This window comes from Rhipicephalus sanguineus, chromosome 3, assembly GCF_013339695.2.
Source record: "Rhipicephalus sanguineus isolate Rsan-2018 chromosome 3, BIME_Rsan_1.4, whole genome shotgun sequence".
NCBI classification, from domain to species: Eukaryota; Metazoa; Arthropoda; class Arachnida; order Ixodida; family Ixodidae; genus Rhipicephalus; species Rhipicephalus sanguineus.
This window is the reverse complement of record NC_051178.1, coordinates 223,912,540-223,934,873: the sequence shown is the minus strand read 5'-3', so window position 1 is coordinate 223,934,873 and position 22,334 is coordinate 223,912,540. Positions and strand designations below refer to the sequence as shown.

Below are 22,334 nucleotides of genomic sequence, written 5' to 3'. Positions count from 1 at the left end.
CTACGGGCGGTAAGAAGCAAGGAAAGTTCGCCGATACCAAGCTTTGTGTTAGGGCCCTGAACCAGGGGCGGCGCCAGTGGGGGGTTGGGGGGGCTGCAGCCCTCCCAAAATTTCCGCCTGCCCCCCCTTTGCCCCCCCAAGAGCAAGCATAGTCAAAATACAATGCATATGTTCCCAGCCTCTCTGCCCCCCCTGAAGGAACCCACTTGTCTTGGGTGCCCCCCCCCCCCCAGTAAAAAAATCCTGGCGCCGCCCCTGCCCTGAACAGTAGTGTGGACCGCGAATAAACGATTTGTAGTATTGCAGCAGTATTTTTCATGATAGATTCAGTAGTATTCTGTTCTTTAGCCTGATAACAGTACTTTGCAAAAGCGCGTGGAAATGCACGAGAGGCTGCTTGAATCGCAAACAAATACACCGTTTTTGAAATGGACCTGCAAGCGCGCGCAAACAACGCCGTCTAGCCTCGTGGCGCCATCTGACGCTAGTTAAAGCAACCGATCTTTTCTCCGGCCAAGTTTGGCGGCTAAGATTCACTGGTGCAAAGCCAAAACAAAAAGGCCAACTGTGATCCCGCCCGTCGCAGTGGAGAAGATGGAGAAGACGCTCAACAGAGCACTGTGTGCAGTTTAGTTTTTATACCGAGATCTAAGCTATCTCTTTCGAGCACACTTGTTTGTCCTATCGTCGCCGCTGGGAGCAGCAGCCTACGTCCGGTATGATGTCAAACCAAACAATCGCGAGCAGTCTGTGCGAGCGCGAGCAACATCATTTTCGCCCTCTCTCGTTCTAGCGCGCTACAGGTTTCGAAGCATATGGTCGCTCCCGCGACGCTTCACGCTGGCCGTCCCACCTGTTCCTTCCCACCGGTCTCTCGTACAAACCTCACGCAACCTTTCATATCGATCTTGGAACGCTGGCTTGCGTTAAGCTGAACGTTGTGCGGCCGTCGTACCACAGTATTGCTGAATGTCAAAGGTTTCGGCTTGCAGTGCGGCAGTGTGGACAGGCGAAACCCCGTGACAGCTGACATCTCCGCCGATGTCAAATAGGAGAGTGATTACAAACTCTTGCGGTGCTGGTGACTGTGAATATGTACTGCTTCAAGACGCAACAATGTGGGCTCTTGTTTTGATTGCTAATCGTTTGACATATCGCTGTGATATGCTGAATGGACGCGGCACGTTTTGTTATAACGTAATTTAGTGCCTTCGTTTATTGCACTTGCACGAGTAACTAGCGCTATTTTAGGTGAGGCGATGTTACTATTAACGCTCCTGTGGACCGATGCAGGGTTACGGAATGCAATTTGTGCCATTATAAGACAATATAAAAAAAAATTATACGTTCCTCGTGAAACGACTTGAGCCACTACGCGGCATTATAATATATGAGCGCGCGTCAGCGTATCTGTATTTCACGGAAAGAATATCTAAAACATATATGTGCTAGCTGTACACATATTGTGCATAAATACAACATTTGAAGCGAGTTATGAGCCCGATTCAAGCGTCAAAGCAAAATCAAAACGTAGCTCAGTACCATTTACAGCTGTAATATTCTCTCTCTCTTTTCCAAAGTCTGACCTTGCATATCGCCGGCTTTTGCAGCTGTAAGCCTGGCATTAGCAGCTTGCACTGTCGTGGCATTTGATAAAAACAGTCTATATTTGCCAGGAGCATATGCCATCCAGTCTCGCACACACCGAGGCCTTCAGCATCGTAGTAGTCGCATATAATTCAGCTGAGTAGTGTTATCTTAATCACACCATATGTATTCTTGAGTAACGTATTCCTGTCAACGCGTGTGACCTATCAGTTTTGCTAGCACTGGCTTGTGAACAGCAGATAATAGCAGATCAATTCACTGTTTGGGTTGTAAATTGCAACTGTATGTACAGAAGTATGCGCAGCAGAGAGTAGTTCAGACTTCTTCATGTATATCAAAAGGTTTCGATTTGACTAAAGCTTATAGCACCTGCAGGTATTTGTATAGGGCAATGAGTTACAGCTATGCACTTGTAATTTATTATATGTGACCAAGCTAGGGGGCTGAAGTCCATTAATTTTGTCTACTTATTGCACATGCTTTGCCTTGCACTAGCTGTGTGTGTTGATGTTTCATAAGGAAATCTGCTTTTTGTGTTATTCAATCGCATTGTGTTTGCAGGAAGATGGAGCCATATGATCATGATCTGAATGTCAACCAGGACCTACGAGGGTTTACCCTCGGCTATGGAGTGGCCCAGCTGTTTGGTCTGGGCTGCGTCCTCATGGTGGTGGTTTGGACGAGCCACTACTTCGGTGGATTCTCTGGCCCCAGCAATCCCAAAACAGAGTTCAACTACCACCCGGTCTTTATGGTTTTGGGCATGGTTTTTCTTTATGGGAATGGTGAGTGCTTTGCTGCATTGCAGGGTAGCATGGGAACATTTGTCCTGACTATCGTCACTTTGTGGCAGGCTCTAGTTTTTGTCTGGCTTGAGGAATTTCATATTATTGCAATAACAGAGACCCCTAGCTTGTTCGTACACTCTAAAAAAACAGCTGCACCATTTCAGACGTCTTTCTGTCGCACAAAAATAATCATTATCCATCTTGCATGCCTTCCCTTGCTTTAGCGCTGTGCGTCCAGCACTTTTGTGCCACAAACGGTGACATATACAGTCGAACTTGGATATATAGAATTTGAAGGGAATCACAGAAAATTTCTGTATGTAGGTAATTAGATGTATAAAACGTTTGATATATCAAAAATGTATTCGAGGGGATTTTACAACTGTTCGATATACGCAATGATTCGTTATATATGGGTTTGATATATATGGATTCGACGACTGTAATAGACCTTTTTCAAGCACACGAGCGCCACCAACGGGCGCGCAAGCGCTCATGGGAAAAGTGTGTACGCAGCAGTCGCCGCACCCAGCGCGCTGGCCTCGCGCTTTTAGCTTTCCGCTTACGCTGTGCCAGCACTAGTCAGATCAAGTGAATGCGACAAGGTGTAACATATTACTGCGTAAATCTGTCGTGAATTACTTCTGTGTTTAACTATACGACGGCCTCTCCACGATTTCCATCTGTCTAGTGTTCCCGCGGGCCACTGTCGGACCACCTGAGCAGTTCCAAAGCGTCATTGTTGTTATTATTATTATTATTATTATTATTATTTTAGCGCCAGCATGCCTTCGGCACAAATTAAACAAAAGGTACAACTCAGTTTCCTATATGAATTCTACAAACGGTCATTACAATTCGTAAATCGTGGATAGATTTGAAATCAACGCTCACCGATAATGTTGACAAGCACAAGGTCATGACATGACATGACAAGAACTTTATTGGAGACCTGAGGAACTCGAATCTGGGGAGCCGGAGGCCCCCAGATCAAGTTGGTGGTCAGGCTCTAATATTTAAAAATTGCGCGAGACAGTATGTACTTAGCAAAGTAAGATACACTGATTAGACAGCGTGCGCGTCGCTCGTACCGCAGGCAACAAAAGATACGCTTTTATCACCATTCGTTGACACTTATATACGGCAAATGCTATATTTTGCAAACGCCGGTTGTGTTTTCGCGTGTTGCCTCACATGTAACGACACTGTGGATATGTATAGTTGGGCTCGGTACCAATACGAAATTGCCTTTTTAAGGCCATAGCGACTAAGTGCAGTCGGCAAGCACAAGAGTGTTCGTAAATGCTCAAGCGAAAAACTGTCTCTGGCAATACGATGCGTCTCGCTGATATCAGTACATTACAAGTAATCATTGAATAAACGTGAATTCGGTTAGATGGCCAAAATCTACATCCTTAACCTACATCTACGTCTTTTAAATGTAGGTTATCGTCGCGTTGCAGTGGCCACTGTTGCTGAACGTTTAAAGAAGTCGGGTTTGTTAAGTCCGAGTATGGTTGTAGAAATTCGATAGGAAGAAACATGTCGAATAAGTGTTCCTTACTTTCATTGCGTATCTCACAGGCTAGGTAAGATTTGTGCCGCTGTGCAGAGAAAGAATGAGCAAGTAATAGACAAGATGCGGACCGACATTTGTGTCGTAAAACACACCAACAAATTAAACTGATTGCCGTACAGGTGTGGTGTACATATAAGGTTCCTTTTAGCTGCGGCCGCTTCCACATAGGACAGATGGGCCGCTGTGTTAGAGATTATTGGAACACAAGAGATCGCTAACCGGGGGCTCACCTCCTTATCTTTCTTTACGTTGCCGAGAATGTAAGTGCATGTCGAAGTTCGATGAATGCGCAGGTTTGTACCGGCACAGGAATGAAGAAACACATTCAGTGATTGGGGCATGGCATATTGACAGCAGTGATAGCGCATGCGTGAGTTTATTTGGTGGAGAAAAAGGGATCAAATGCCTTAACAGTTATCTGTCATGTAGACCCCCACACGTTCCGGATTGATAGGTTCGCCTATTGCACGGGCAAGCGCAGATAAGTGCTCGTTTCTTTTTTCTTTTAGCCGTTGTGCGCCTTTGCAGTTGTTAGTCGGCGTCTGTGGTGTCTCGACCTCTCGACTTCTTCCTTGTGTCCGTGTTTGCACGCCCTGTCTTTTAGAATGAATTCGTTGTTCTAGCTCATATTTAATATATCTTGATGATATCGTCACGCGATAATACGCATGCTGCTTAACTGCTACATCTGATGCATATCCGCTTGGTAATACCGACACTGCACTGCATTAATCTTTTTGCATTTCTTGTGCAGAGATACATGCAGATGCATCCGAACGTGTGCAGTATTTACGCCGTAAGAATAGTCAAGAAGCGGCAACGTGTTCTTTTCGTTTGTGGTCCCACCGATATCACGGCGCCAATGAGCAGCAGGCGAGCAAACAGCCAGCTCGCTCGGCGTACACACTTTTCCCATAGTGCTCCATGCGCCCGCGGGCCGCTCTGGGATTGCTTGAAAAAGGTCTATGTAATTCCAAATAGGAAAGTAGCAGTTAAGCACAAAGTTTTCAAGATGAGAAATGCAAGTGATATAACGATTATTGTTATGTGATGAAAGTACGCCCCAAAGGGTGCCACTGTTTTTTACAATGTAAACTTCATATTGTTTATGCATTACCGGGCTACTGAAGCCATGGACAGTACTGGCAGAGCTGGTAGCAATAACTTGTGGTTCTTTGTGCAAGTACAATTTCTTGAAAAGTTTCTATGTTGTACGACTCTTTTTCATGAAGGAAAATCAAGAAAAGAACTGTACAGTAACTACTATGCTGCTACCGCAGTTTTACACCAGCAGTTATGTGCAATGCTATAGTTCACTGCAGTGTGAACTTAGCGTGCTGCTGGTTGAACTGTTTGTTAAAAGGTTATTACTGCAGTGCGCTTTCGTGGCAAGTCGGAATTCTGTGTGCACTAGTACGATTCTGGGCAAGCTAAACAAAGTGACAGACTGTGAATATCATTCTTAAAGGACCCCTGACAGCGAAATCTTTGTGTGTGACTTTTTTACTGTAATTTGTAGCTTTGTGTCTGGTAATCCCGAAATTGAATCGTAAATGCTCTAACGTATTGTATAATTAATGCTAGCATCGTTAATTGTGACCATTTGGTGTCACTTTCGAAACGCCCGCCTAAAAATCATACAAAACTAGTGCCCCATGTGGGGGAACACCCAAGATCACGTGCACTCATGATGTGGTGGCGTTGAAAGTGCAGTTTTCAAATCGGGCCCCCACTCGCAGTAGAGATTGAAACAATGTAGGTACCTCGGTATGAGTTAAACCTGTTAAGTGCATGTCCCCCCAGGAAATTTACCCCGAGAGCAGGCCGACAACAGAGCAAGAGGGGTGAGGAACAATTGCCCTCGCCGGGTGCCAGTCATGGTATATGTGTGCTCCCCGAATCTTCTGTGATGTCCACAATACTTGCTTTACTCGTGGAACGTCACATGGGGCCTCGATCTATGTCATACCAGTGGTGATGTTGCGAGGTGCTGCCAACTCAGATGAGCACTCACGCTTACTTTAAAACCAAATTAAAATATCTTAAAGGCAATGTTCGCCACTAATTATTGGTTAGAAGTGCTCACGTATACAGGAAAGTCAAATAACTCAAATATCTCGAGGTTTCAATTTAGGTGTCAGGGGTCCTTTAAAATTTTTAATCCTTCTGTGCACCTTTTTCAGTACCCTACACTTGTCTCATCAAGAGCACGTAGTGCCGTTGGGATTTCTCCAGACCTCATGGTGTATCATTTCTGGCTAAAAAATGTCAGCAGTGAATACGAACAGTCCCAGGGGAAGCAAACACTGAAACATAAAAAGAACTGAGCCATTGCCTTGAAACATAGTCAACCAGACTGGTTGAATATCAAGGTTTAGTGTGAGCAGCAGCACTAGAGGCAGGCGCTATGAAAGTGGCAAGGGCTGCTATGATAAACAGGGCATTGTTTGAAAAAGATTATTGCTACAGGTTGGAGATTATAAGTAGCTTCACTGTGACTACTCAGCGATCATTATCATTGTTCGAGGTTAGAAAAGTTGGGGATGTTTGCTAAACTTAAGCAATGTGTATACATTTACGCCGGAGTTCTGTGATAGGCTTTTAGTTAAGATCTTCGATAGATATTACAAAGCATGCCCAACCTCTACACATTTCGATATATTTCCGTGAGCTGCAGCACAAATATGCTTGTCCCGAATTTTTCACAGAGATGCATTGAAGTCTCATGCTGGTGTCTCTTACACAGTGGTCAGCCCATCTTTTTGGGATGCAGGTGTTCTCCACCCAAACTCAAGCATTTTCACAGCAGAAGCTATGCCATACTGGTGGCAGGAAAACACATCAAAGAATTAAGAATAAGAAATGCAATCATATACATGGATTTGTTAAGCCTCGTAGAAACTTTAAAAACTATCAGAAAGTACAAAAATGTTGTCATTGTCTCGCTATACTCACTCCTGTGCACCATTTATACATCCAAACAGTACGTAGTAATATGCTGGGTGCAAGGGCACCGTGATATAGAGGGAAACATACTCGCTGACCAGTTTGCCACATCTGTTTATGCAGGTGCTCCCAAATCATATGTAGCTGTCCCCGTAATGTACTTGAAGTCCTTCCTGAGAAAGAAGACGAGGGAGTACTGGCAGCGTATATGGGACCGACAAGTACACAATAAATTGCACGTAGTGAAGCCTTACCTCGGTGACTGGCCACCCACATCAAAAACACACCGTATTGATGCAACACTCTGTCGGCTCCGTATGGGACATACACATGCACACCTTTTGTCCGGCGGGGATCCAGCCAGCTGTGATGGATGTGGCGAGCCATTTATGCTTCTCCACATTCTGTTACAATGTCCGGAAGTGGAAGGCAGTGGGAAACAGCAATTTCTATTCCCCCTTTAAAATATAACCCCAATGCAACCGATTTAGCACAACACAAGCAGCACAACGAAGATCGCTGTGGCCCAAATATGTCGCCAATGAAACCATGAGTGAGCGATGATTGCAGCTGATGTGATAAGGCGGCAGCACACTAGACTCGTCTGCTTCAGCTAATAAACATCGCTGTTAACAGACTCGCACTCTATACAGTATAGACCGCTTATAACGTAAGTCGCCGGAGTCGCGAATATCCGCACTATAAGCGGTACCGCATTATAACTAAAACAAACTTCTTCAAAGGCTGCACTTGCGCAAAACGTGTTGAGCATGTAGCCTCGCGTGTCCGATAATCGACATATGCGATATGGGGCGCTTACAACCACTTAAATCTCCGAATGTTCAAAAATTAACCGCCAAGACCCGCACTATGAACACGGGGGAAAAAAGCAAACAAAACAAAGTGCCATCGCGGAAATTCGCCGACTACGTTTCAGGCCACCTCAAGGTATGCGCATTACACAGAAACCAGAATCGCGACCGAAATTTCACGTGCTGAGCGGTACCGATCGTTCGATTTCACGGGCGCGCACGCGATGTCCAAGACATTGCAATCGAATCCGGAACCACCATTCGAGAGTTGCATGTGCCAACCATGCCCTCGTTTGCATTAACGATATGATTCCCTTCCCTTCAAGTGCAGCCATCGCAAAAAGTTTCGTTGATTCCGCACCAAACCGCAACTTTTATCGCCCGCGACCGCTACCGAAAAGCAACCAACGCTGATTAGGCCTAGCCTGCGGTTCAGCATGTTGTCGCGGGAAGTTTGTCTAAGACAACATGAAGATCGGACGTCGAAAAGATCGCACTCAAACACTAACCCAAGAACAGCGCGCGTGATACGAAGTTTGTGTTCGCGGCCGGGAGATCAACGGCGACAAAAGCCCGCCAAGCTCGTTTAAGTCCGCGCACTGGCAGAAAAGGCGAAAGCTCGCGTCATGAAGCCGCAAAACTTTTCAATTTGCGGACGAGGTAGCAAACGCGATATCTTTAGTAGGTGTGATAACGACGACGCTTTTCCCGACAGGAAACTTACTTTAAAGCGCACTTGATGAGGACGCGATCGTACGTTCCACGCGGACCGCGCTGCCGGCAAGCGGCCGCGGAGCCTTGCCGCCGCCGGTGCAAAGGCTACTCCGTCGCCTAGGCAACCACCACCCTTCCCCACTTGGCGAGCCCGCACAGCGCTGCCGCGGTCTTTTTCCTTCCTCCGCCCCTCGTTCGTTCACTGTGCGTGCCGTCGCCCTTCGCAACGACCTCGTCGCTCCCTCCCCAGCGGCGTACCTCCTTTGAGAACCGCACTCGTTACCGCGTTTCTCAGAAATATTTTCCCGCCACCGCATTATAAACGGTATTTCATCTTGGGGGACTGCACAATAAGCGGTATGCGTATACATGCGGTTCTATGGGAGGGTAAACGGGAGTCGAAAAAGACCGCACTATAACCGGTCCTGCACTATATGCGGTTACGTTATAAGTGGTCTGCACTGTACCACAGTCTACATGTGAGTGCATAGAAATACTGCCTACAGTAGTGCCACGACCTCTTTACATGTGAGATGTGATTTTGAAGATAAGAGTCACAACACTGCACCTTGTGCAGCTGACCACATGGAGTCGTTACATAAATAGTGAACACCGCTGTTATGACAGGCCTGTAATCGATATATTACAATTTGTCTGTGAGTGCGTAAAGCTGCTGCCTGCAGCCTGTGTCATGACATTTATTTTATGCCCAAAAGGTGTGTTTTGGGGGATTGAGTGGCTTGAACATCACTGCTGGAACATTGCGTCTTGTACAGATAAAACACCGTGATACCTTGATATCATTGGCGTAAATCATGGGGGGTCTGGTGGGTCCTGACCCCCCTTGTGTTCAGGCTGGGGGGAGTGTTTCCGCCTTGAGATTTAGCTTTAGAACATCATATGTTTGAATTGCTTGACAGTTAAGTATAGTGCATTCAACTTTTTTTAAAGGCTGATCATTTTAACAGCGAGGCTGTTTAGCAAATCGTTCCTTGTCTGGCGAACCAAAAACTATCATCATCGTAAATGGGTGTGTCACACAAACTGGGTAAATCGCACTACTCACAATTGGTCTACTAAAAATGAAGAAGGCAACAGTTAGCCCAACAAATTGCTGCGAAGCGATGGCGGTGAGCCGAGGACCCCGAGTACGTACGACAAGAGCATACTAGGGAACGGGGAAGGCAATGGCGGCTGCGAGAAGACCCCGAAGCGATAGAAGGCCTATGCCAACGATGACGTGCCTGTAGATATATGAGAGGTGTGAACGCCTGGTTTCAGCACTAGGCTCTGTATCTGCACTTTGGGCATCCGTTACGTGTCTGTGACTGTGTGTGGTTTAACTCGAACCACACTGCACTGAGAATCAACATAGAAAACACCTAGCTAAAGCCCAGCAACGACCTAGAAGCAACCTGCATCACCTAGTGGCTGCGAGAAGACCCCGATGCGATGGAACGCCTACGCCAACGACGTGCCTGTAGATCTATGAGAGATGTGAACGCTTGGTTTCAGCGCAAGGTTCTGTCTCTGCAGTTTGGGCATCTGTGTCGTGTTTGTGACTGTCTGTGGTTTAACACGAACCTCTCTGCACTGAGAATAGACATAGAAACAACCTAGCATCACCTAGCTAAAGCCTAGCAATGACCTAGAAGCAACCTAGAAACAACCTGCATCACCTAGCTAAGGCCTAGGAACAACCTAGAAGCAACCAGATTAGTCTTCATAATCGTTCTGTTTCACTGTTTCAAGCCTTGTGCGGTTAGTGCGAGCTTCACCAATTTTTTAGTGTGTACCTGTGCTCAATACCCCTCAGCTGTGTCAGAGTGTAAAAATCGGAAAAGCCGCTCGACCGGTTCAGAGAAGTCTGAATAGAAATATGCAATTGCTCGAACTGGGACCCCATGCTCATTTTTAAAATTTTATCTAAAAGCATGGTTTAATTCTTATGTAAATAAAAATACAACCCTTATCTATAAAACAAAATGGCTGCCATGGTCTGATGTTTGTCCCTCCTTGTGATTTTTCTGGATTACACCACTGCTTGATATATGTGTGCTTCCTTTAGCATGGAATTTAAAGGTTTTGTTCCTTTCCAACTGTCCGCATGACCTAGGCAAGTGGCAGTTGTATTTGTCCATATTTATAGTCAACATGCAGGAGCGATTAGTGTGCAAAACTATGGCGATTGAATGGATAAAGCTTTGTTAGTGTATGATGAGAGCCACCAGTCAGTGTTCAGCCAAGAAATGATTATGCCTCACTGCAGTACACGGGTGATGATGTCATGGAAGCTCTTGATTGGCCAGCCAACGTCCCACTGGCTAGTCACTCAAGGCACTTCCATTTGAAGAGCAATGAATAGTATGAGGTTGTCAGAACCAAGTGATCGGATGTTATACATTTCAATTACCAACAGAACATGTGGAAATTTGAGAACGAAAAGTGGGCAGCTGTGACGGGGTGTTAAAGCCGAATCTACGTGTTTGGGATGAGGAAATATGCTTTTTACCTTGACGAGCTGGAGAAATGTGCTCGAGCATAGAGCTAGAAGTGCTAATGTGAACTCGTGTCTGTGCAGTCTGACGATGCAATTACTACTTTAGGATTGTAACAGATTGGTTGATAGCAAGAACTTACCTTAGAAAGTGTTGTGTCACTAGGATATTGTTGAGTCTGAGGAGAATATATGTCTCAGGAAAGTGATGAATTTCTGTTTTTGACATGGGTGCAGGTATCCTGGTGTATCGTGCACTTAGGAGTGAGCGCAAGTCACGCCTCAAGCTACTGCATGGTGCCCTGCATGGCCTGGCCTTCCTGTCTTCTGTGGTGGCCCTCAAGACTGTGTTTGACTCACACAACCTGGCCAGTCCACCCATTCCCAACCTCTACTCGCTGCACAGCTGGATGGGGCTGCTCACTGTGATCCTCTTTTCCGCACAGGTGATGGATGAATCCTTCTTGCTTTGTTCTAGAACTCAGTGTGTTCAGATAAAGACAATGAGAAAGAGTTCCTGGCTATTTCTTTTATTTCAATGAAATTTTTATATGGAACTGCGAACTCCTTCTGCACATTGAAAACAAACCTATTCTTTCAGTGCCAAAAAAATCCGAAATGTGACAAGGGGCAAATGTGTCTTACGCAGTTAGATGTTCTGAGTTTGAGAGATTTTATAAAAAGTTAACAACTTTTTCTATGACTTTATGATTACTATACTTGTGGTAAATAACTTTGTTAATAAAAATAAAATAGTCATTTGTCTGTGCAAGCTCACTTTGAGAACAAAAACTGTCAAGTGTGTCATTTGAAGAACAGACTAAGATATTAGCATTTTCAGTCAATTTATTTTTGTGTCTTGTAACTAGTAACTTGTTTCTTTAGAAGCTTTTCTGTGCATAGCTTGCTGCATGCTAAATGCACAGAAAAAATGTATTTAGTTTTTTTTTATATAGCAGGATTTGCAGTTATGCTGGCAGTCTTTGAAAGGTTGCAGAAAGTCGAATATTCAAAAGTGTTGCACGCTCACTGAAACATACAGTCATCTCTTACTTCAATCAAACTTCTCTAGGATTATCAGCCCTTATCGATTGTCTGTTATATGCATAAACATCTTGCTTCCTTTTGCTCCTAGTACAAAAGCAAGCAGTGAATAAGGATATGTACGATGTGGTGTTCAGCACACCGGGGTCTGTCTTCTAGAGTGTCACACTGTGCTAGCATCAAGTTTAAAGCTAACAAGCATGCTTAAGTCATACGGAGGGAATAGAGGTGGCTTATATGAGAGCTCATGGATACAAGTGGCGCTGACTAACACTCCCAGGTTTAATTGCACAGATAAACCCGACAATAGTGGGAGGACGACTGCCTCCATAGCTCAGTTGGTAGAGCATCAGATGCGTTGTTCAAATGTTGCAGGTTTGGTTCCTGCTGGCAGCAAGTTGTCTTTTCATCCACTTTAATTCCTTCACATTTATATCATAATTACTACAAATAATGGCCCCTATACTTTCCTTGCCCTAATTGTCTGTTAGTTGTCCTTAATGATGTGTCTAACAAAGAAAACGAGCACTTAAATTCTCCTCATTTTGTATTATGCATGATGCATGTAAAAGACTTTACAGCATGAGAAACATCTTACAGGAGGTTCTGGAGGTCCTCAGAAATGTCCTTGGGCCTCATGTAGAGTGTTGTGGCACGGGAGCACTGTGTTTTGTAATGGTTGCTACTAGGACGTTAAGAAGCAACTTCCAGCTCTGCAAAAGGAAATAAAACACATCTATTTAACAGTCTTTAAAGCTGAAGAAAAGAAAATTGGTTAGCAAACCTTATTTCAAATGTCTAACAATACCAGCTCGCTTAGAGACGCATGTAAGTTCACTCTTCTGTAAATGCAGCCCCAAGCTCAGCTTTTGCTGGGCTGTAGCACAGGGGCACCACAGAAATGAACAGTAGATGCAATTTGAGAAATTTCTTCGTTATCTACCGTGAGATCAACCCCATCTTACACACGCTTTGGCATTGTGGTCATATGTGGCCACTATGGTACTTTCCTCCTTGAGAGTTGCTGTACGATGCCTTACACACTTCTGCAAGTGCAATGTTGCAGATTGAGACGAGTTGGAGCACTCGAGTGTGGTCCACTGTGCTTACGTCGTGTGGGCTTCTCTAGAACTTCGGCTGTCAGCGAAGTTAGAGGCACTGAGGAAAGTGGGGCCTCGGTCGAAGGACAGGTTGTGTCGGAATGATTCATATTGCTAGTTGGCTTCACACGGTCAAGTGACATGACTAGATCTGTTGAGGGCGACATGCTTGTCTCCACAGCGGATGACCTTAAATGGCCTATGATATGGTGGTTAAAGAGGCTTCTGAACAGTGTCACTTGTGTGAGCACAACGTGAGTGTTAGGTCGACGTGTGCGGCCTGTACCCCTGGGCTTCATGGGGTTGTGACCAGTAGGTTGGTCATCATATCAAGTAGCCAAAGTGTGTAATCACCACAAGCCATGGATCCCTCATCTAAGCCATGTGCAGACCGCTGCTTCTTCTGGCACCTTGAGTGTTGTGCCATAGGGCAATTCAGCAATGCTGTATCCAGTGTCTGCTTTTAAGCAGATTGTTTGCCTGAAAGGACGAACAGGAGTGCCTCCACCCAGATTTGCTCTCCAGTTGCTGTCAGAGCCACCATGAGCTGACTGAGAAAGAAGTGCCCTGCCATACCATTTCTCATGGGGTGGTACGCTGTTGTGTGTATGTGAGATGCACTGTTGAATCTCATTATTAGAGGCCGGATTTTTAGGCACTAAAAAAGCTCGTTTTAGGGGCCAAAAATAGGCAGGCAAAACAATTTTTCAGGCTTCCAAAATCGTAAATGTAGGCACAATAAATTTTCACATAAGTGCAAATAATTTCAAACGAAGATGTGCGTGACCTCTATCTACGACAGGAAAGCAAAAATGCTTAAGATGGTACCAAGGCGCTAACGTTTGAACATAGCGTGCTTTGTCCCGCACGGTTAGCACTCTCGTGTTCTGCAGAGTGGGTCAAGTGTCCACTGTCGAATCAACGCACTCCTGAGTGTCTTTCCGGCATGACTGAGAAGTGCAGAGCAGGAACAGACAGCCAGATTGCTAAAGGACCAGAAGGGAGGGATTCCTCCTATTGGCCGGGTCGAATTGCGTAGAGCCAATTTCTTCCCTGGCAGTGAACCACAGGTGGGGGGGGGGGGTGTTCAACCCCCCCTCCCCCGAAACTTTTCAGTTTTGCGTGTGTGTATATACACGCACACATACAAACGCATGCACGAACATATATAAAGTATGGTTGTCCCTCCTCCCCCCCGATAAAGATTTCTGGCTACGCTACTGCAGTGAACACCTTAAAAAGTAAATTACAAACAAAACAAAAGCTGCATGCACATCACATTTTTCTTTCTTTTTTTGCTCTTCACTCTCCTTTCCGCTGACGGCTCTCCGCGGTTTTGCATTCGCCAACCGCTCGGGCCATGTCAGCGCGGCGGTGAATGCTCGCCGGCGTGTCCCGCTTCACTGCTGCTAGCGGTTGTTGGTTGGTTGAACTATATGGCTAGAGTTGGTTGAACTAGAGGACTAGGTTGAGCACCATAGTTCCCAACAGTCAATCTTACGCGCGGTAACATGAATACTAATGGTCTTAAACAGCACCTGGGAGCGAAGCTTCAGGCGAAATAGCGTTCATATAAGCGCCAAATTTGAAAATAGGCATTTATAGGCATTTGTAAGCATTTAGGCACGAACGCCAAAAATAGGCATTTATAGGCACTATAAAAACACTGTAAAAGCTCTTCTTAACCTCTAATTCATGCTCATACTATATCAAAATGGCGGATGTGATAGGAGCGCAAGGAACAAAATAGGCATTTGCCTAAAATCCGGTCTCTACTCATGATACACATGAATTCCCAGAAAGTCTGACCCATGTTCCATTCTATAACACATTTCGGTCTCTCACCTTGCCTGATTCCTTATGTCACAACTTGGCAACACCACTCTGCAGCACCCTTCTCTAACAACAACCTAGCCAAAAGAAATGCTTTCGTATTCTCATCTCATAAGGATATGCTTATGAATACTCTGCAACTTTTGGTTTGGAAATTGACTCACCATTTTACAACTTAAGCTGTTATTAGCTCACAGCAACAGCGAACTTTGTTGGCATAGTTGTCTGCTGCCGCCGGTGTCCGTCACAGCTATCGCGCACGATGAGGAAAAAAAAAATCAGGACTTGAATGGGACTCAAACCTAGGCACTCTGCATGGCAGTCAAGTATTCTACCACAGTGCCACACTGGTGCATGAAACTTCTTTCAAAAACACCCTATACAGGTGTCATGTCGGGAGAGGAATCACGTTGACAGATGTAATACGTATTGCGTGGCAGTAGAGCAAAACAGCACCAGGCACCGCACATGGTGAACTGCATAACAAGTAGGTGGTTTAAAGCTTCCCACCAACTACAAAGTAATCAGTTATAATTCTTTATCATTGTCAGCCACAGCATCAACAAAGTATGCAGCTACATGGGTGTGCATAATGCCTTACAGACACGTGGTGGGCACTTCGCTACATTTTAAAAATGATGAATTATGGCATAGCTGGTTCTTCCCTACTTCAGAATGATCATTTATGGCATAGTGGCTACCTTGCGACTGCACTTGCAGTGGTCGCCCCAAGAGAGTTTAAAACGGGCTCTAGAAGGGCCGCTCCTCCAGCTTCCTCTGTGACAGTACTGTGTGTCCTGGGCGGGCCTGGCAATTTTTCAGTTACTGATCAGTTTCTGAACAAATCACCCTCTCGTTTACAGCGCCATCAATACTACCATGGAATCTCATTCATACGATTCTGCATAATACATTTTTTGCCCTAATTAATTTGCCTTTTTATTCCCAGGCAATGACCCTTTTAAATAATGCATTTTCACGCGTTTAATACGATCACATTTTTACCCAGAATTGGATAATATGACCGCTGAAATGAGTCTTGACCGATATATCTAGGAATCCTACGTTTATTATCCGGTACACTAGCTCAAACCATGTTCCAGCAAGCCACGATCTGCACATTGCACAGCCACTGAGGTCACAGCAACGTTGGTTTTGCGGCGAAAAGATTGCTGCCAGGCACGGCCGCTGCTCTCAGTGATGATGATGAGGCATCAGGCAATGCACTGCGCTTCCAGCGAAATATAATCATAATCGAGGAAGAAGCTGCTCAATAAAAGTGTGGTGCTGACAGAGTAGGTATATTTTCTGCCTTTTTTTAACCTCTCTGGTTAAGACGATTTTTGAATAACACATTTTATTTCCCGGTTCCCGTCAAGCACGTATAGACAAAATTCCACTGTATTTGGAAATGGTGACAATTTGACATAGGTAAAGAAACGTCAGAGTTGCCCTTTATTGTTTGCGTTGCAGTGTCTTAGCAACGTGCTGCACGCAACTAGCAAGGAGACGATCGGCTCCATGCAGCCGTACCGTGTTTCACTGGAACTGTGTCATTTTTCGTTTGTTGCCCATATCAACGTGAAGACCAAAGTGCCAAAGGAAGCCTGCACAGAGTATGTCACATCAGCCACAATAAAAATTCACCGGAACATCTTGTTTATCTCTATATCCAGTGGAAGTGAGTGGTATCAGTAGGTGCCAGTGGTGGTATTGTTTACCACCTGAACTCAAGGTGCACTGGGCAAATGGCGCTTAGTCGATGATTCAGGTACCGCACTCATTTCCCTGCTGGTGTCTATGAAGAATCGCAGGCCACTATGATGGTCGGGGAGGAAGAGTGCCTATAGGTGATGCTCTTATGAGTCCAGAACAGTGGTCGCCCTTGGTGCTGGTCTGTCATCTGCGTGTGGAAGACATTTTTAGGCTTCGTTGCTGTGCTTGCTGTGGCCCCAGAAGATTTTCTGTACAGATCATTGGTGTTGTGTGCCGTCTTGGTGGTTCTGCACGTGAATGCTACATTCTTGTATAGCTCTTACAGTGTGGACAAGGCTTGATATTTGTTCGCGTATGTTCTGGAGCTCCTTGGTGGTTGAGTGAAGTCCCGTATCTGCAAACACCGTCGTGATGGACAGTAGAGCTGCTGTCATGACTATGTCAGAAATAGAGAGTTGTTTGTTGGAAGCTGAGGTGAGGACCACCTGCATGGTTGTCAGGATTCATTGGAGAAATAGTTCACGACACAGAATTTTGATGACATAGGTTCTGAGCAGCTGTTGCATGTGGCGCAGCAACTTACTGAGGGTTCAGTATCAGAGTTCAATACCATGCAGTAGCTGTTTCAATCGCTTCGGCTTGGGTAGAGGTGGAGAGACCAGTAGATAGGAAGGCTGCTGACCATGTAATGATATCTTGCTTGTTTGGTAGTAATGCTGAACATTACATCGATGCCAACATCAAATTGACATCACATTGACTGCGAAGATTGCTTGTGTGTTGGGTTGAATATCCATGTCATCAGTGTAGTTGTTGCTATGCTCGAGTATGTTAGGGTCCCGCTGTGGGATCTGAGGACATGAAGAAGGAGAAAAAAATGACTTCTTGGTGCCAGTCTTGAATACACAACCAATGTATATTTTCCTTGTTGTTTCCCATTGGGGACCCTCAACATTCCTCCTTACTCTCAACAGAGACTGCAGCTGTAAACCAGTTTCAGGCAATGCTGTTGGCGATCGTGACCATTCCATCTGATTGTGATTTGTCAGTGTCTGCAAATCATGACCACTACAATATCCTAAGGACACACTTTGTTTGAACAGCTTGAAGTGGCCAATCTTAATCAGGAATTCTATTTTGTGGCAACTCTCATAGCATTTGTGTTGATTTGGGATGTTAAACCTAATGCTTTGAGACATTTAATCTTGAAGAGGCAGATGGAAACCACTCATGGCATCAAGTTCTTATGCATCTTGGGTATGAGAATGCATCTCCCACCTTATAAAATCTAGTTAGTATTTTTCTTGGCTAGCTAATGAGTGCATGTAGTAGATGGATGGAAAATTCTTTATGGTGGCACGAGCATAAACCTGGGCTTGAGAGGTAGTCATGCTTGCGTTGTTTGACATATGGTTACAGTAAATATCATGGAGTCCATAGTTTCAGAACTTTTTATGGACAGACCAACCATTGCAGCAGTAGAGAGCATTTTAACCCCCTGGGATTGCTGTGAAATTCGTAAATGCAAGTCTGTATTACTGATCGACACTCGGCTTAAATACTGGCAGTTCAGTTTGGCCAGCAAAACAGGTACACTCAAACCTCGTTATAACAAAGTCACACCTGCCACGAAAATAAGTTCGTTATATCCGAAAATTCGTTATAAACATTTATTTTTAATACTGTATCTATGACAAGACTATTCTTCATTTACTTCCTTATAACCAATAAATCGTTATATCCATGTTCGTTATATTGAGGTTAGAGTGTATGTACTATTGTGACAAACATTCGCTTTTAATGTGTAACAAAATAAGCAAATCAAAGCTCTTTGGTGCAGCTAGACATGACGGCTTGGGGCTTATCACTCTCATCATGTCAACAGAGTACACTTAAAAGCGGCACCATTTTGTGCAATTGCAGCTGCTGTGTGGATTCGTGGCTTTCCTGTTTCCTGGAGTGCGCCAATGGTTGCGAGCTCAGTACCTGCCACTGCACGTCTATTTTGGCCTGGCCATTTTTGTGCTTGCTGTGGCCACTGCTTTAATGGGGATCCTGGAGAAGCTCATCTTTGCACTGTGAGTCTTTCTGGCAGATTGTTTTTAATGTTTTTGGGTCATATATTTATCACTGCTGTAGATACGGATGTATTCTTACTTCATCAAAGACACAGGAAGATTGGGATAAAAAAAGGACAGACAAACACGTCATAAGTGATTACTTGTCCTTATCAAATAGAAGTGTGACCTCTAACTCTGAACATGTGCATTTTTAGACTAGCCAGGTAATCACTTGTGGAAGTAATTGTGTCATTTCACAGGACAGCACTGTAGATTTCCGAAGACAAAGGTATGCTGTAGAATCACTAGCAAGCACCCTCTCTTGAGTCAAGGACAAGGCATGATAGTTTAGAGGTGCTCGTGGCTAGCTGTGGGTCATAATGAAGGCAGTAGCCGAACAATCATGACTAAAACAAGAATAACACAGCTTTTCTTTGACTAAGCAACCTTATTTAACATATCTTTACTGTAAAACCTTGTAAATTCGACCATCATTAATTAGGAAAACTGGATGAATCACTAATCCTCTGCTCCCAGGATGCATTAATGGTATGAAACTCTTGTTAATTTTGACCTATTTGGCCATGCTGTAGTTGGTTCAAGTGAACCTTTAAAGGGGCCCTGCAACACTTTTTCAAGTAATCATCGAATGGCTTGATTAAGTGAGTTGATTGCCTAACAAATCGGATGCTGTAAAAATATTTTTAACCCGTCGAGCACGAGCGGAGTTACAGGGATTTGTCGGACACTTTAAGCGCTTTCTCTCTCCTTTCGTACCAGCGAGTGCGCTTAAAGCTACGCAGCAGGGAATGACAAGGGGGCAAGTTTGTTCGTCAGCGTGCGTCATGACTTTGAGTATTTCTTTTCTTTTTTTCCTTCTAAGGCGGGTCTTACTTTCAGCGTGATCGCAAGCGAGCGCGCGGGCATGTCGTGGCATCCCGCGGCGCCCCTGGTAAGTATGTAAGCTCACAGTGCTCACGTCATCTAATGACTGTAGACTTTGGGTTTATGGCGCAGTCATTTGGGTTTATAGCATCATTTGTCGAGAGAAGAGCTAGTGATTTCTAGCTGACTTTGAGAATTGGTTGTAAATTCCAGGCCGCATGCTGCACTATCATGTTTGGCTCACATGTTCTCAAGAGCCTCAGCTACCGATTGGCAGCATTTTCCGACCATGTTCAAAAAGTATCGCAAGGCCCCTTTAAGCGTGCCAAGAGTGGTGTCCCAAGTGTTGAATGAAAAGAGCAAATGTGGCTGTAGTCACCAGTGGAAACTGTACGGGATCGAACGACAGAAATGGCAGTACGGTTCGGGCTTATTCTTACCTTTGTAGCTGTTATTCTTGGGCTTACTGTTACATATCACACCATGATGGTCACCTGCCTTCAAAACTATGTGCGCAATTTATAGTAAATCACATCTGTAGCAAACGTGGTTTTGTCCACAACATTTGGAGAAAACAGTAATTGTCTTTCACGTAGTTGTGATGCTGAGGAATGCAACGGCCAAACCGGCCAAGATCGAACCCTTTGTCGGGAACCTTGTGCCGAGCACTTGCAGCACAACGATAGCAGTGAGCTCATTCATCAGTTGGCAAAATATTATCTGTAGGTCAGATGCGTCTGCTCTTTATACGTGCATCGTCAAACATTTCACTGTAATCACTGGTGCTCGTATAAGATCTAGAATGTACTGTCATGAGCAATATGAAAGGGAACACGCGAGCACGTGGTCGGTAGCCTAAAACCCCAATTCCATCGTTACTCGCCTGGTGCTGTCAAAAATGAAGTGGAAAGGGTGATGCTTTTCCGTGAACTGTTGTCACTTCCAGCACGTGTATCTTTTAAACGACGCTCTAAACATACGGCACAAATAGCAGGTTGATATTGCGGCGCCTGTTGAAGCGCTCATGCGCAGGGAACATCAGCGCCATATTTTTTAAATCGTATTTTGCTGTATCGTGATTTTATGTGTTCCGTGCACACACACAAGTGAATGGAAAAGCAGTATTTTGCGCGGAGCTGTAGCCAGCACATCGCTGTGCTCTGCCTGGCATACCTGCCTTATACCCATGAGCGGCCCGTGACACGCAATCAGCTGCCGTGCTTTATCAGCAACAGTGAAGTGGGCATGCTGACACTTAAAGTGACCGCGGTGTCCTTTCCATTTTATTTCCTAGAGCGGCCGCAGCGAATTGCCATGCTTCGGGTTTGAGGCTATTTGCCACGGGCTTGTGTGTTCCCTTTCATATTGCTCACAATAGTACACCACTGTTTGTGTTGCGCATGCAATCCACTGGTAATGTAAGCCACACATACAGCAGTTTCAGCTGGGGAAATGCGGCCACCGTTAGAAATAAACAAGCGTGCCGGTCACTTGTTTTGACACTGTATTTGACACTGTGTGAATTGTCTGGTTGCTGACCATGACTGTGTCATAACCATGCTTTTGTTCACAGGGGCAGGGAAAACAGCAATTTTTTTTTTGATTGGTGTGCAGTGGCTGCAGGCATTCAGAACAATGTGGTCACTGTTGATCGTGATGATAGTGAACACCGTGCCTGTTTGGTTACTATCCGTGACAGCCCTGGACTGCTTAAGTTGGTACCTACACACAGTGCTTCATGCAGTCCTGGGCTGTCAGGCATGGATAATTGAGGAGGCTCACTACTGTTTTGCCTGCAACAGTTGCAGCGAGCAGCAAGTTTCATTCTGACCCAGTATGATGTGGTGCAGTGTCACAGACATGGCAATAGTTGCCGACTATAAACAGAAGTTATATTGTGGAAGTGGCCTGATGAAGATACAGCACACATTTATGAAGAAAAAAAAGGAAGGGGTGCTTGCTCGGTAACTGGCACTAATTTCAAACACATGAAAAATTGAAGCGGGCCACTTGCACTGGTAGGAGCAATTGCTTGGAGCTTCACTAGAAAAGTTATAGCAAAATTGAAAAAAATACTTGTTGATGCCTTTTTTGAGAGCTCTCACTAGCCCAAATGACGTGCATCATGAATGTGGGAGTGGCATTGGCTGTGGCCATTTTGGAATTGGGTCCACCACTTTATAGTAGGTGTGTGCGAATATTCGAAATTTCGAATATTTTTCGAATACTGTTTGCTATTCGATTCGATTCGCACTGGAATTTTACTATTCGAACTTCCCAAAAACAAATACAGTCAACGTCCGATTGGAAGTGGCCCCTTCAGATTTTTAATATGCCTCACCTTATCACACCCCGGTATTGCGGCAAAGCTGCCTTTCAAGCTCCGTTACGGTCGAACTTTGCCAAGACACAGTCAACGTCCGATTGGAAGTGGTCCCTAGATTTTCAATATGCTTCAGCTCATCACACCCCCGTAATGCGGCAAAGCTGCCTTTCAAGCTCCGCTATGATCGCAAATGTATTAACTCAAGAAAACGCTGGTTCCAACATGGAGATGAAAGATGTGCCAGAGGTGGGAGCTCAATTAATGCTGTTTTGGACCTGAAATTTGGGCAGGAAGTCTGAAAAATCGGAAGCCGAAGCTTTTTAGCATCCAAAATTTGAGATGTTCTTGTATATCTACGTCTACGAGGCAGATTTGGAACTCCGGACTTGAAGAGAGCACACCCTTGTCCGCCACGTCAGTTGGGCT

The 22,334-nt window shown here is 45.0% G+C and overlaps 1 protein-coding gene across 2 annotated transcripts in view; it reads left to right on the top strand.

Annotated features, from left to right (window-relative positions):
* Positions 1 to 597: 597 nt before the first annotated feature.
* Positions 598 to 22,334, top strand: part of LOC119388339 (transmembrane ascorbate-dependent reductase CYB561) — a 33,829-nt gene continuing 12,092 nt past the window's right edge. Inside the window, exons 1-4 of one of the 2 annotated variants that reach the window (XM_037656046.2) lie at positions 598 to 716; positions 2,170 to 2,393; positions 11,182 to 11,390; positions 18,561 to 18,715. In XM_037656046.2, the coding sequence (XP_037511974.1) occupies positions 2,174 to 2,393; positions 11,182 to 11,390; positions 18,561 to 18,715 (584 nt within the window). In that variant the 5' untranslated portion in view covers positions 598 to 716; positions 2,170 to 2,173. Of the gene's footprint in view, positions 717 to 751; positions 1,119 to 2,169; positions 2,394 to 11,181; positions 11,391 to 18,560; positions 18,716 to 22,334 lie in introns of those variants that run through there. The other variant, XM_037656044.2, reaches the window with a different exon arrangement.